Source organism: Arvicanthis niloticus, chromosome 4 (assembly GCF_011762505.2).
Source record: "Arvicanthis niloticus isolate mArvNil1 chromosome 4, mArvNil1.pat.X, whole genome shotgun sequence".
NCBI lineage: Eukaryota > Metazoa > Chordata > Mammalia > Rodentia > Muridae > Arvicanthis > Arvicanthis niloticus.
The window spans coordinates 67,539,487-67,553,304 of NC_047661.1; the positions used below are offsets into that span (position 1 = coordinate 67,539,487).

Sequence of the window (13,818 nt, forward strand, 5' to 3'; positions counted from 1 at the left end):
CAACCAGGACCACACAGAGAAACCCTGTCTCTAAAACAATAAACAATAAAAAATAAAGAAACCAAGTAAAAGACCACCCACCCAGCAAAATAATAGTAGACACCAACACCTAGAATCACCTCAATCATCTCGACTCTCATTCATCGCCGGTCAGAGCGCAAACTTGTAACTATAGAAATCAGGGTGGCACTGATAGAAACCTAGAAATCAGCTAAGCTTTACCACTCTCAAGTATATACCCAAAGGACTCTGCATTCTCCTACAGAGACGCTTGCTCATCCATGTTCATTGCTGGTCTACTCGGTATAGCCATAAATTGGAAAATAGCCTAGATTTCCATCAAGTAAATGGATAATGAAAATATGGTACATTAACACAATGGAATATTACTCAGCTGTTAAAGATGTGAAAATTGCAGGCAAATGGACAGAACTAGAAAAAAAATAATGCTGAGGGAAGTAACCCAGACCCCAAACGACAAATATGGTCTGTGTTCTCTTATGTGTCGTTGTCCGACTTAAGCCTTCAATAGGCTTATCAGCATAACCGCAGAGGTTATGTATAGAGCAAGGAACTAGGCGGGAGAGGAGGATCATTTTGCAAGGATCCTCCCAAGGAAGGGGAAATAGAACATATATTTAGAGAGACTATGGAGAGACAGGAACAGGACTAAACAAGAGAAGACAGGGGTAAGGGAGAGAATTGAGGAAGGACAAGTAACACTAGGGGCACTTGAGGGGTTGGGTGGAATCCTACTACACTAGAAACTTTCTGAAATGGATACATATATGAAAGAAATCTAAATGGAGTCACTGAATAACAGCGGACCCAAAGCCCCAGCCAGATATTTTTTGCCATTAAATGAAATCTTCAGCACCAGAAATGAGTTACATTTAACTGACTTGTTGGCCAAAGGGGCCCCATGAAAACCTCTAAACAACCTGGACTACTGCCAAGGCTATTGGTTATTCTCCACAAATTGTTGTTAAGGACCCATTGCTGAACACAACATTCACATATCTCATTGAACACAGGGAAACTGAGCTATGTGCTAGGTGCCTAACCTGAGCCTTCACCCCTACTGACTAGCATTCATGGTACTGGAAGGCACTCTGCATGCAACCAGAGAAAGGTAACCACCAAACCAGCTACAAAACCTATCTACAGTGCTGACCTAACTGCATGGCACTAGTGGTACAGCATTGCGATTGGATATCTGATTGGATTGAAGGCCTAATATATGATATGGAACCCATGCCCAACACTGCTCAGATGGCCAAGAACTGAGACTAGATAGGCCATGGCCCTACAGGGAAAACCAAGTACTATCATACTGTTTAAGCAACAGCAATAAGCTGGGCAGTGGTGGTGCACGCCTTTAATCCTAGCACTTGGGAGGCAGAGACAGGTGGATTTCTGAGTTCGAGGCCAGCCTGGTCTACAGAGTGAGTTCCAGGATAGCCAGGACTGCACAGAGAAACCCTGTCTCAAAAAAAAAAAAAAAAGAAAAAGAAAAAAAAAAAAAAAAGAAAAGAAAAGAAAAAAGAAACAGCAATAAAATGACCCCTAATGACATTCTGCTATAGCCAGAGATTAATGAATTGCTCAGTCATCATCAGAGAAGATTCCCTTTGTAGCAGACAGGAACTAACATGGAGATCCACAACTGGGCAGTGTACAGTGAGAGACATTGGAACAACCAGTCCTAAATAAGGTATCTTCATCAAACCCCAACAGGGCTGAGCAAGCTATGCAGAAAGATTGTAGGACCCGGAGTTGATGATGGCACCAGGAAACAGTGTCTTCCAGACACGGTAGGGCTGGTGCACATGTGAACTCACAGAGACTGTGGCAACATGGATGGGGCTGCACAGGTTCAAGCCAGGCAGGGTCCAAGGGCTGAGAGGGGGAAGAGGCCATGACCCTCCCTAATCAAGAAGTTGTCTCCAATTGACAACCCTTTGCAAAGCAAAAATTAGTTTTCTCCAGTGAAGTCTTGGTGGGTACACAAACACACACTGTTCCACGCCCAGCAGTAGCTGGCCAACATAAAACAAACTCAGTGGTGTTTCGTTGACTTCCTCTGTCGCTCTGTTGTTTCGTTGACTTCCTCTCGTTGCTTTGTTGTTTCGTTGACTTCCTCTCGTTGCTTTGTTTGGGTATTCTTTCACCTTCTGGTCTTTTGCTTGTAAGTTATGGTTTCCAGTTTTGTATGTTTATGGGGTTTGTGTGCATGTATGTGTTGCTTTGTTTTGTATTTGTTGTTTTAATTTTGCCTGTTTGAGAGAGAGGAAGAAGGTGCACAGTTGGATTCGTAAGGAGGATCTGGGAGATCGAGGCCAGCTTGGTCTACATTGTAAGTTCCAGGACAGCCACAACTACAAACCTGTTTCAAATATAAAAAGATAAACATGCTTTTTCTCCATGAAACTGGTCAGTTCCCACTCCCTCCTCACCCTCTCTCTTTTGCACAATGCTGGAGATGGAATTCCAAGCTTCTGGACCACAGAGCTATACTCCCGGCCATATTAACCAGTTTGTGTCTCACAGTGTTACACTCCCAGCTGTAAATGAATTTAGTCTATTTAAATCTCAGGGCACAGTTAGAATGTATGAGTCTGTGGGATTGAGTTTTTTTTCTCTTACACCTTTTTTTAAATTTTAAAGGATTTATTTATTTATTTATTCACTTTATGTATATGAACACAATGTAGCTGCCTTCAGACACACCAGAAGTGGGCACTTAGATCCTATTACAGTTGGTTGTGAGCCACCATGTGGTTGCTGGGAACTGAACTGGAAGAAGTCAGCGCGCTTAACCACTGCTCACCAGCCTTCTTCTACACCCTTTTAATCATTTCATTTACTTCTGATTTTAACATGATCAGAAGTAAATTATTTTTACTGCAGCCTAAAATAAAATACATCCATTTACTAATTATCAACATGGGGTCAGGGTCTTTTTTCCTGAAGTTGGGGCCAGTGAGTGGATTTATGGTTTGGGTTTTTTTTGGTTTTTTTTTTTTTTTTTTGTGTTATTTTTATTTATTTTATGAGAAAGGGTTTCTCTGTGTAGCCCTGGCTGTCCTGGAACTCACTCTGAAGACCAGATTGACCTTGAACTCTGAGACCCACCTCCCTCTGCCTCCTGAGTGCTGAGACTGAAGGTGTGCGCCGTCACCACCTGGCCAGATTCCACATGGTTTTTATTCAAACCTTACCAGTTAGTTGTCACCCGAAACTTCCAGTTTGCTTCTTCTTCTTCTTTTTCTCTTTTTTTAGATTTATTTTATGTGTATGAGTGTTTTGCCTGTGTGTATGTCTGAGAACCATATGCATGCCCGATGCCCTCAGAAGTCTCAAGAAGGCCCTGGATACCCTGGCACTTGAGTTGTGGACAGTTGTGAGCTATCGTGTGGGTGCTGAGAATTGAATCCCGGTCCTTTAGAACAGCAAGTGCTCTTAACGGTCTCTTTAACACCTCCCACCCGAGTTTGCATTTTTATGATTGATTTTATTTTATGTGTGTTGGCATTTTGCCTACATGTGTGTCTGTATGAGGTTATCAGGATCCTTCGGAGTCACAGACAGTTGTGAGTTGTGAGTTGTAAGTTCTGGAGAATGAACCCGGGTTGTCTAGAAGAGGAGCCAGTGCTCTTAACTGCTGTGCCATCTCTCCAGGTCAGTTTGCTTCTTTAAAAGGAATCAGCTCATGAATGTCTGAAGCAAGTAGAGTGCCAGATTACTCTAGAATCTCAGGATTTGAGCCGCTTTGTTAACCACCCCCCCACCCCCCCCACCCCCCACCCCCAACCCCGCTTGTGTCTAAGGGCAGCTTTTGAAAGTGACTAACCTTGGCCTGGAGCCAGCAATGGAGTACCTGCTTAGCACAGAATGCGGTTATGCCCTCAGTCCCTGGCTGCAAGCAAAATAAACAGAAACAACCCAAAAAGTGACTTAATTTGCATGAGTCTGTTGAGGATCCAACTCAGCTTTGTAGAAACAATGCTTCTTTTTACACTTAGGTCCCAGATTTACATTTTGTACTGCCAGCCAACTCAGGTGGGAGTGGGGTCGGGGTAGGGCTGCACAGAGGTCTGTGTCACTCAGTTCTACCTCCAGGTCCTGTTGGTGTGACTGGATCTTTAACCCATTTCATCTCTCAGTTTTCTTTTCCTAGTGATATGGGGAATTCAGGACTGTCTTGTATGGGAGAACTAGGTTCTAATGATGGCAAATACCCTGGGTTGGTTCTTGCGCTTGCCTTTCGCCATCTGGATCTCCTTAGTGCTACCTGCCCTGTCTCTGACTGGAGCCTGTCTTTCCTATTATTTTGGTTGCATCAGAACTGTGTGGGGTGGGTGTTACTGCTGAGGTTAGAGCTGGGGCCCAAGATCTGCTCAGTGCTCGGGCGCAGACAGGAAGAAATCAGTGCTCTGGGCCAGGAGTGACTTCTTGGGTCTAGTGGGTCCCAGTTATTCCCTGTTTGGGGCCAGTGTTGCTTTCTCCTTACCTAAGATACTGCCAGGGTTAGTGCTCCTGGGAGCCCGGCTTCCTCTGGGTTCTGTAAGATTGGGGGCAGAGCTGCCACTGGGATCCGCTCAGTGCTCGGGCTCAGACTGGCAGCTAAGCTTTCTTTTCCTCATCTTGGTTTTGTTGTTGAATTTTTGGGTTTTTTTTTTTGGGGGGGGGGGTTGTTTTTGTTTGTTTGTTTGAGATAGTATCTCACTATGTAGCCCTGGCTAGCCTGTATTTACTATGTAGACCAACGTAGCCTCAAACTCACAGAGATCTACCAGCCTTGGCCTCCCTAGTTGTTTTGTCTTGCTATATAGCTCAGGCTGGTCTTGAGGGGGCATCTTCCTGTCCTCTCTTAGGCTTTAGGCTCATAGGCCTGTGTCACCAAGCCCAGCCTTCTCTTCCTCCTGCACTCCTGGAGGAAATACCTGTAATGTTCAGGGTGTGAAGCATGCTCAAAAAATGTTGCACCATAATCATTGCTGCTGTGACCTCAGATATTCATGGGGGACAGTAACTGGAGTGTCTGCTCTCTCTTATCTTCTGTTGTATGGCATTCATGTCTCCCACATGAAAAAGAGGACATGGAGAAGCTCAGTGGTTCCCAAAGTCATCTGAGCTAGGAAGTCATTATTAGAACTGGCAAAAGCTTTAACAGTCATGACGTCCTAAATGCAAGAAAATCCAGAAAAGCAAGGGTCAATGTTCACTGTTCATTTCCCAGTTCTGTCTACTGAGTTAAAGTCCCCCCCTCAAAGAAGAGTAAAGAGACTCTCAATGCCAAGCCGTCAGAGCCCTTGGCCTGTCTGTTCAGAAGCACCATGTCCATACAGGCTAAAGAAGCTCCTCCCCCAAAGCCCCTAAATGCATATACTGGGAAGTTCCTGCGGAGGTAAGCACTGTAGCCAGCAGGTATAGGTTACATGATGGTGCAGAGGCCAGACTGGATGCGTGTCCTTTGGCAGTTCCTGCTGAGGGCTTCCTTGGTCCATGTGGATGACCTAAAGGAGGCAGAGAGGCTGCCATGGGGTAACTGTGGAAGCATAGCAGGCTACCTCCCTGGCTGCAGCTTCTCATCCCTGTTTCTTTAGGACTCTGCTCTTCTCAAGCCTGCAGACAGGCCTTGCAGGAGCCTGGGATACTGCCAAGCCTTAGATGCTGTCTTCCCTCAACCTAGCAGTGGCCATGCTCAGTTAAAATTACCACAAGCCACCTCTTTTACTCATGCTGCCCATCCTCTAGGTCCCCACCTCTCCTCTAGGACCCACCTATTGACTTGGAACTTGTTGGGTGCTTTGATGATGGGATATTCCACTCCATTGGGACGTAGGCCTCCAGATGGAAGATGGGCTGCAATTCCTAAGCCTGGATGGAGGCGGTTGGATACATTTATCACAGGCCTCTTCACAACCAGGGCATCACAGTGGGAAAGAGGAAGCAGGGGTGGGGACAAGTGGGGTGTATGTAGCTATATATTGGTCACTAAGTGGAAGATGCCCTGGACAAGCCAGGTGCTTGGTAAACACAAATCCTCTAGTGAAAGAGGAACGATTCCCTAGAAGGAAACACACTGGAAACACATCAGGAATCTAAGCCAGCTCACAAAAGAGCAAGGCCCTCATCTCTGCCAAGAGCTTGACAGCTTCAGGGACAGCCTAGTAAGGAGTAAAGCCTAACACAGTGCCTGACATGAAGCGGGCTCTCCACACACCCTGGGCTCTAAGATACAAAGTTTAAGTTTTTAGGAAATGAAAGCTAGGGACTAGAAGGCAACACACACATCTGAGAAGGCCTTGAAGGAAATGGGCCAGGCCCCCATGAGATAAGCAGAAATGTGGGAAACCTGCTGCAGGCAGGGGGAGCCAGGGGTGGGTGGCAGACGTGGGGCTTGGGGGTGACCAGGAAGGTGAGATGAGGGTTCTGACTGCAGGAGTGGGGTGTGCTCCTCCCATTCTTTCTACTCACGGTTCTGTCTCCGAGGTCCTAACACAGTGGCCAAGTTCATCAATCCCTCCATCTTCTTCTCACAGCCAACTTCTGATTCTCTAGCTTCCCACTTACTGAAAGGTTTTCAGGGACAGAGAACTGGATGTGGCCGGGCTGTGGGATACCCCTGGGGTCAGCTCCCCACCCCCAGCCAGCAAACCTGCTTCTGCCATGTCAGGACTTCTTGGCTCACCTGTTCTGGGTTTCTTCTGCACTACTTTGTACCCTGGCTGAGGTCTTTGACTCTAGGGAGGGCTTCCATGAAGTCTGGAGCTTTCCGGAAGTGGAAGGCTAGTGAATATACAGAACATGGCATGGGAGAAACCTACCTGGCTATCACCACCCTTCCAGCTACCTTCAGGGAGCCACAGTGTCCCCACACAGACTTTCATGCTGGAGACAGCCCAGGAGGTTTCTGAGACTCAGATTCTGAAGTAAGGCCCTTTGCTCTCTAAAGGTTCACCTACTAAATCTTAGATCGGAAACCAGGCTTGTAGACCCAACCATAGCTTGACCATTATCATGCAATGCCCAGAGCCTCTGTGTACTGTCAGAGTTATTGGAAGGCCTTGACTGAGGCCTAAGACTTGATTTTTAATCCAACTTCCTACCTGTTCCAGGATAACTACCTCGTCCCCCAGTATGGTAACTGAACCTACAGTCTCACATATGCTGGGCAAGCATTCTGTAACTGAACTATAGCCTCTCTGCTTCAGGTGAATTTAATTGTGTTTGAAGAGTATTTAGTGTCCTGGGCTTTAAAACAAGAGGACACTCAACCCGTTAAATCCCTATAATAAAGCATAAATTTCAATCCTTCGGGTGAGAGGATACTTCCTATAGAGGAAAGCATTTGGAGGGCCCATGACCTGTGGAGAGAGACTGGAGGCAAAAAAACGAGCTAGAGGTCGAGTCAAAGAGGACCTGAAGAAGCCCTACCCAAGAGACCGCTCCTGGAGTTTTCTTGGAGCACCACCCCCATCCTGTGGCCATCTAGGGAATTGCACCCAAGAACAGCCTCCCAACTCTTGACACAAATGGCTGAAAGGCCTTGGCCTTAACCCAACGGGGCTTGTGACCTCAGCTAAAGTCCTGAGAAACAGCCCGTGTACAAAAAGGTATGTCACAATCTCCGTCCACCTCCCTGCCCCACCCCCAACAACCTGATATACATACACCCCTCATACAAGCCCAGGGGCAAATGAACACGGAGTGGTTAAGTGTAGCATTCCTGAGAACATTCTTTCTGGGACATCTTGTCCCCACTCCCACCTTCTGGTCTTAGGTGTTATACTACCAGGAAATGCACCTGGGCTAGCTTCTCATGAGCCGCGAAGGACCGCATGGCATCTGTCAGTTTGGCCACAAGACGTTCTCGTACAGAACCTGGTTCGTGCTGGGGAGAAGGGGACGGGGTGGAATAAGGAGTGAGCTATGCAGTCTGCAAAAATAGAAAAGGGACAGAAAGAGTGAGAGGTCTGATTCCCTCTCTTTGTGCTCCGCCACCATGCCACTATGACACCGAGCGCAAAACTGTAGGCAGACTTCCCCTTCCTCCAGGTAACAGCCCTGGACTTGGTATGGTGTTTCCAATCAGTAAATACGTGGTGGGAGGGAGCAAGGAGCAAGGCCAGCAGTATCAACTGGAGAAGGCTTCTGGAGGAGGGGAAGGAAGGAAGTCAGAAGCCATCATGGAGGGTGTCCCTTCACGTCGCCTAGGGAAGAGAGCTCGAAAGATCTCATATTTCCTGTTCCACAGACCCTTCCGGCATTGTGTACCCTCAGTCTTTGCATCCCCCTCACTGAGTTCCAAGCTACTCCTCTCATTCTTACCAGCGTCTTGGGCAGCCTGCAGGGCATGCAAATAGCTGTCCCAGGCAGCCCTGTGGTCCCCCAGCTGGCTTAGTGAAAAGGCCAGGCCACTAAAGCTGCGACCTTGCTCCCACCGCTGGCGCTGGCCCGCAGAGCCTGAAATCAGAACAGGTCCCTCTGAGTAGGGACTTGGTTGCTGGGCATTGAGACCCTGCCCTCAGCAAGGGATGGTCCCAGAAGTTCCAAATCCCAGCCTCAGTGCCTCTAGGTGACCCACAAAGACCTAAGGTTAAGCCTCTCACCTCGTTTTACCTCAAATACCTCCCTAACAAGTTGGGACCCGTAAGTTAAGAGGCTATGTTAATAGGTTGAGGCAAATAAAAAAATTTTAATTTAATTTAAAAAAATCAGAGATCTGTTTCTACTTCCGGAGTGTTGAGATCAAAGGTGTGCATCACTGTACTGGGTAGGTTAAAAAAAATCTATTTAAGGGCTAGGCACCCAGGTCATAGTTGGGTGATTGGATGCCATGTTGTGTGTGTGTGTGTGTGTGTGTGTGAATGGAATCCAGGACCCTGTGTATGTCAGGCAAGTGCTTTGCTACCAAGCCATGCCCCCAGCAACCCATTGTTTTTTTTCTTATTTATTTCTGCATGTATCTGCCTGTGTATAGATGGGAGTCGAGGACCATGTGCTGGAATAGGTGCTCTCCGGCATCCACATGGGTTCTGGGGAGTGAACTCAGGCCAGAATGCTTGGCAGCAAGTACCCTTACCTGCTGAACCATCCCACCTGCCCCTCATAGTCCCACCTTTATGTGTGGAAACTGAAGCTCAGAGAAGAAAAGTGGCTTGCTGCTGAAGGAAGAGATTCAGGGAAGCACTTCTGGCCTCCCATCCCCCAGCCCCAGACCACTGAGCTCTGCTCTGTCTGGCTCTCCCGGTTCAGGTAGTCCAAGCCTAATAACTAGTCCCAGAAATCCAGCCAGCCAGGACTCCAGGTGTGGAGCTGTACAGGTCAGGGCCCAGGCTCCTCAGTCCCCTCCCAACCCTTGGGGCACCACCAAGTTCATTGGAAACATTTTATTCTTTTTCTTTTTTGACAGGATACCATGTAACCCAAGCTGGACTGGAATTTGGTATGTAGCCAAGGACAACTTAAAGCTTCTGATTCTCTTGCCTCCACCTACTGAGCACTGAGATTTCAGATGAGTGTCACTACCCTTGGTTTATGTGGTGCTGAGAACCAAACCAGGACTTTGTGTATGCTGGGCAAGCACTCCAGATATGTATGTGTATATGTATGTGTATATGTATGTGTATATGTATGTGTATATATATGTGTATATGTATGTGTATATGTATGTGTATATGTATGTGTATATGTATGTGTATATGTATGTGTATATGTATGTGTATATGTATGTGTATATGTATGTGTATATGTATGTGTATATGTATGTGTATATGTATGTGTATATGTATGTGTATATGTATGTGTATCCTCCCCAGGCCTGAAACCTCTTCTTAATCCTTTAGTCTTGGCTTAATTCTCCAGTTCCTGGGACCCATCGTGCAGATTGGCAGCCTTCTGGTGAAACTCCTGGGCTTCCCAATAGTTGCCAAGGACATTGTGGGTCATTCCGAGGTTTTGAAGCACTGTAGCCTGCTCTGCTGTCTGTCGACACAGGGGTAGAGCCTGCAGGAAGGCCTCTACTGCCAGAGGGAACAGTTGGAGTTGGAAGTAACCCATGCCTAGATCATTGTAGAATGGCCCTGGATAATAGAACCAAAGTCACTGACAGTCAGACCAGCCATAGCTAAGGCTGTACATGTATAGCTCCTGACCCACTCCTCCAGGTTCCCCAGCCCCCAGGATACCACCAAGCTTAGACTTAGCATCTCTTTAGAGCTCACACCTTGTTTACTAAGGCTCACCCAGCAGTCCTGGGTCAGTGCCTGGGTCAGCATCAGCAAGCTTACGGCTCTCCTCCAGAGCCTGCAGCACATCACTGAGTCCATGCTGCTGACTATTCAGCATACACCTCACAGCAGCCGCCTGGGCCAGGGCTGCATCCCAGAGCCAGCCTGCATGGGCATAGGCCCGGCTTGCTGCCTGTAAACTGCAGGCTGCTTGCGTAGGCCATCCCAGGGCCTGTAGCAGGCTCCTATTTTTGCCTGTGCTTCCCCATGGTAGTCCCGCGGCTGGTAATGGACCAGAGCCCTGTGGTACCAGTCCAAAGCTTGAGTCAGGTCACCAAGGGCATGATAGGCTAAAGCCACATTGAAACACTGGTCACCATGACACCAGCCTTCAGACTTCTCTTCAGGGTGGGCTCTCAGAAGCAGCTCAAGACCTGTAGTTGGATCTCCAGTCTCCACATAGGCAGCCCTTAGGTTGAAGGCACAGGCTTGGAGAACTGGGCTATCTCTGGTTGATGGGGCCTTGGAGGCCAGCAGGAAGGCCTTCTGGAAGCTGCCCAAGGCCTCCTGAATCTGAGCAGCATGCAAGGCCCTGTGGGCAGCCCTAGTAAGGCTCTGGATCTTGGCTTCCTCTTGCAGCCTCTTCTTTTTCTCCTTTTTCTTCCTGCAGTTTGGGGTTTGGGCACAGTCTCAAGCTTCTAGTGGCTGCTCTCAGGGATGGGGGAAGACCCAGGGTTGATACAGGAACAGAGGGGTCAGCACATCGGCCTTAGCTCTCTCCCTCTACCCCTCCAGTAGGAGCCCTCAAGGGAAATTTGGCTCTACCGCTGACCTCCAGGGAGCCAAGGATTTTCCTCTAACCTCTTACCTTGCTTCCTGTGTCCTACTAGGCAGCATTTTGACTCCTTCTCTCTTTAGAACTTTCCATGTTCTTTGTCAGGACTCAGACCGTGTAACTTTCTGAACACTGCCTTCTGTGAATCCAACCCCCATGTTATCAAAACCAAAAAAAAAACAAAACAAAACAAAAAAAAAAAACCAAAAAAAACCAAAAACAACAACAACAACAACAACAAAAAAAAAACAGACCAAACCAAAAACCATGCAAACTTCTGTAATTTCGTAGGATTTTTCTCCCTAAGTCTCCCCCTAATGTCTACCCTCAGTATTGGGGATTGAACCCAACTGGTTTGCATAGTAAGTTCAAGACAGCAGGGTTACGTAAACCAAACAGCATACACAGGGCTACCCTATCACCTCTTATGCATGGCATCTGTGCATATGGCCACCCTCTTGTGAACTGTGTGCTGCTGCTGCTTTATAAGCCAATGGGAATTCAGCACAGTCAGCTCCTGGGCACTCAGAGCTGAACAGGATACTGAATTAGACAGAGATGTTCAGGAGGAGTCTGTCTGCATTTACTATGCCCTTCCTATTATCTCCTTGACTTTCTGTCAGTTCCTGCTCTGGTCCCCAGAGAGTTCTTAAGTTCAAATACATTCTTTTCATCAGCATGTTTCTCTTGGACCCTCTCTCTTCCGAGCCTCCCCCACCCCCTCCCGCTCTTTTTTTTCTTTTACAGAGAAGAGGCAGAAGGGATACTTCATTTAAAGAAAGTTTCTCTGGGGTTGGGGATTTAGCTTAGTGGTGGAGAAAAGGGAGAGAGGGAGGAAGAGAGGGAGGGAGAGAAGAAGAGTGAAAGGAAGGGAGGAGGGAAAACTAAGAAGAGTTGCTTCTGAAAACACATAAAATCCCAACTTCGTAAGGCTCCCCACCTTGAGGCACTCCTGGGTGTCCCTGCAGAGTCTTGGGGACCCCCACCCCAGGACCTCTTACCTCTGTACTGTTCTCTCCACAGCGGCTTTCTGGAATGGTTCTGCTGGCTTAGGTTACGTCTTACTAGCTTTGAGTTCAGACCTGTGTTACCAGACACCTGGCAGTATCCTCTCCTTCCAGGCAATCCTTTGAGTGACAGCTGTGGTGGCCTCTCTTTGTGGAGAACCCTACACTTGTAGACAAGCACAGTCACCTAAGACCCGGTCCCCTTCCTGCTCAACTGTCTCACCCCTGCAGACACACCTTCCAGTTCCGTCAAATAATATATCAAAGCTCCACGAGACTATTAACCAATCATACCCATGAAGATGATCTATCCCTTCCCATCTCCTCTTTGTAATTTAACTTTAATTTATTTTAAATTTCAAAGTAGGCTTTTGTGGCACTCTTCTTCCCTTAGTGAGCTTCCTGAGTGCTGGGACTACAGATTGTGCTACCATGCCCTTCTCAGTCTTTCCCTTTCAGAGAGAGATGTGACAGGCCAAAGAACTTGATCTGCTTCAGGGTGACTACAAGTTTTTCTTTTAAGAATTGTTTATTTTATGTGTATATGACTTCAGCCAGGGACTGAAGAGATGGCTCAGCAGTTAAGAGCACTGACTTCTCTTCCAGAGGTCCTGAGTTCAATTCCCAGCAACCACATGGTGGCTCACAACCATCTGTAATTCGATCTGACACCCTCTTCTGGTGTGTCTGAAGACAGCAACAGTGTACTCATATACATAAAATAAGTAAATCTTAAAAACAAACAAAAACCCCAAATCCACCTATCTGTTATTGCTCCCATTTATCTGTTTTTGCCAAGAAATGCATCTTAGCTTTAAAGATAGGCACTGCCTCAGAGTAAAATGATAGATGAAGGTACTTCATCAGATAGAACTAGGAAGAAGCAGGTATCACTCTCCTAATAGCTGACAAAACACATCAAACTAGAGCAAATCAAAAGAGATGAGGAGACACTTCATTCTAAGGGAAGGAACTGTTAACCAAGAAAATATCACTATCCTAAACACACACGCACCCAGCTCTGGAGTGCCCAATTTCATTAAAAACAAACAAACAAACAAACAAAAAACCCACTACTGTATTTAAAGACACAAATTGTCTTCAATCCATTAACAGTTGATTTCAGTATCCTTGTGTCATCTGGACAAAAAATAAACAGAAATATAATTCATTGACATCATACATCAAATGGACTTAACCGAACATTCCACCCAAACATCAAAGGAGATACATTCCACTCAGTCAGACATGGAAAGTTTTCTGAAGTAGATCACATCTGGGACACAAAACAAGTCTTAACAAATTCAGGAAGATGGAAAAAACTCCTTGTATCCTATCGGAACACGATGCAATAAAATTGTGAAATTGAAATTGACACCAAAAAAATTCTAGTCAATATGCAAATTCAAGGAGATTAAACAACTCATTACTGGGGCCAGTGAAGAAATTAATTAATCAATCAATCAATCAAAATCCCTGTAACTCTACCAAGGAGAACTCTGGGACACACAGAAGGGAGCCCCACAAGAGGAATCTATAACGTGCCTATATTAAAGAATCAGGTACAGCACAAATGAATGGCTCCAAAAGTTAGAAAGACAAGAGGAGCTAAATGAAGAATTCTACCAGACACTCAAAGATCTACAGCCAGTCCTTCACTATTAAAATAAATAAATAAATAAAGCTTGCCAGAGGTGGGCCATGCTTTTAATCCCAGCATTTGGGAAGCAGAGGCAGG

General features: G+C 46.6%; 1 protein-coding gene across 1 annotated transcript; it reads right to left on the reverse strand.

Annotated features, from left to right (window-relative positions):
• Positions 1-5,294: 5,294 nt before the first annotated feature.
• On the reverse strand, positions 5,295-11,135 carry Ttc24 (tetratricopeptide repeat domain 24). Its single transcript, XM_034500792.2, is given in 12 exon segments — positions 5,295-5,519; positions 5,787-5,877; positions 6,484-6,578; positions 6,698-6,795; positions 7,802-7,900; positions 8,215-8,219; positions 8,338-8,458; positions 9,229-9,235; positions 9,884-10,091; positions 10,254-10,472; positions 10,475-10,902; positions 11,107-11,135. Coding segments are annotated over 12 exon segments (1,482 nt in total). The 3' UTR covers positions 5,295-5,437.
• Positions 11,136-13,818: the final 2,683 nt, after the last annotated feature.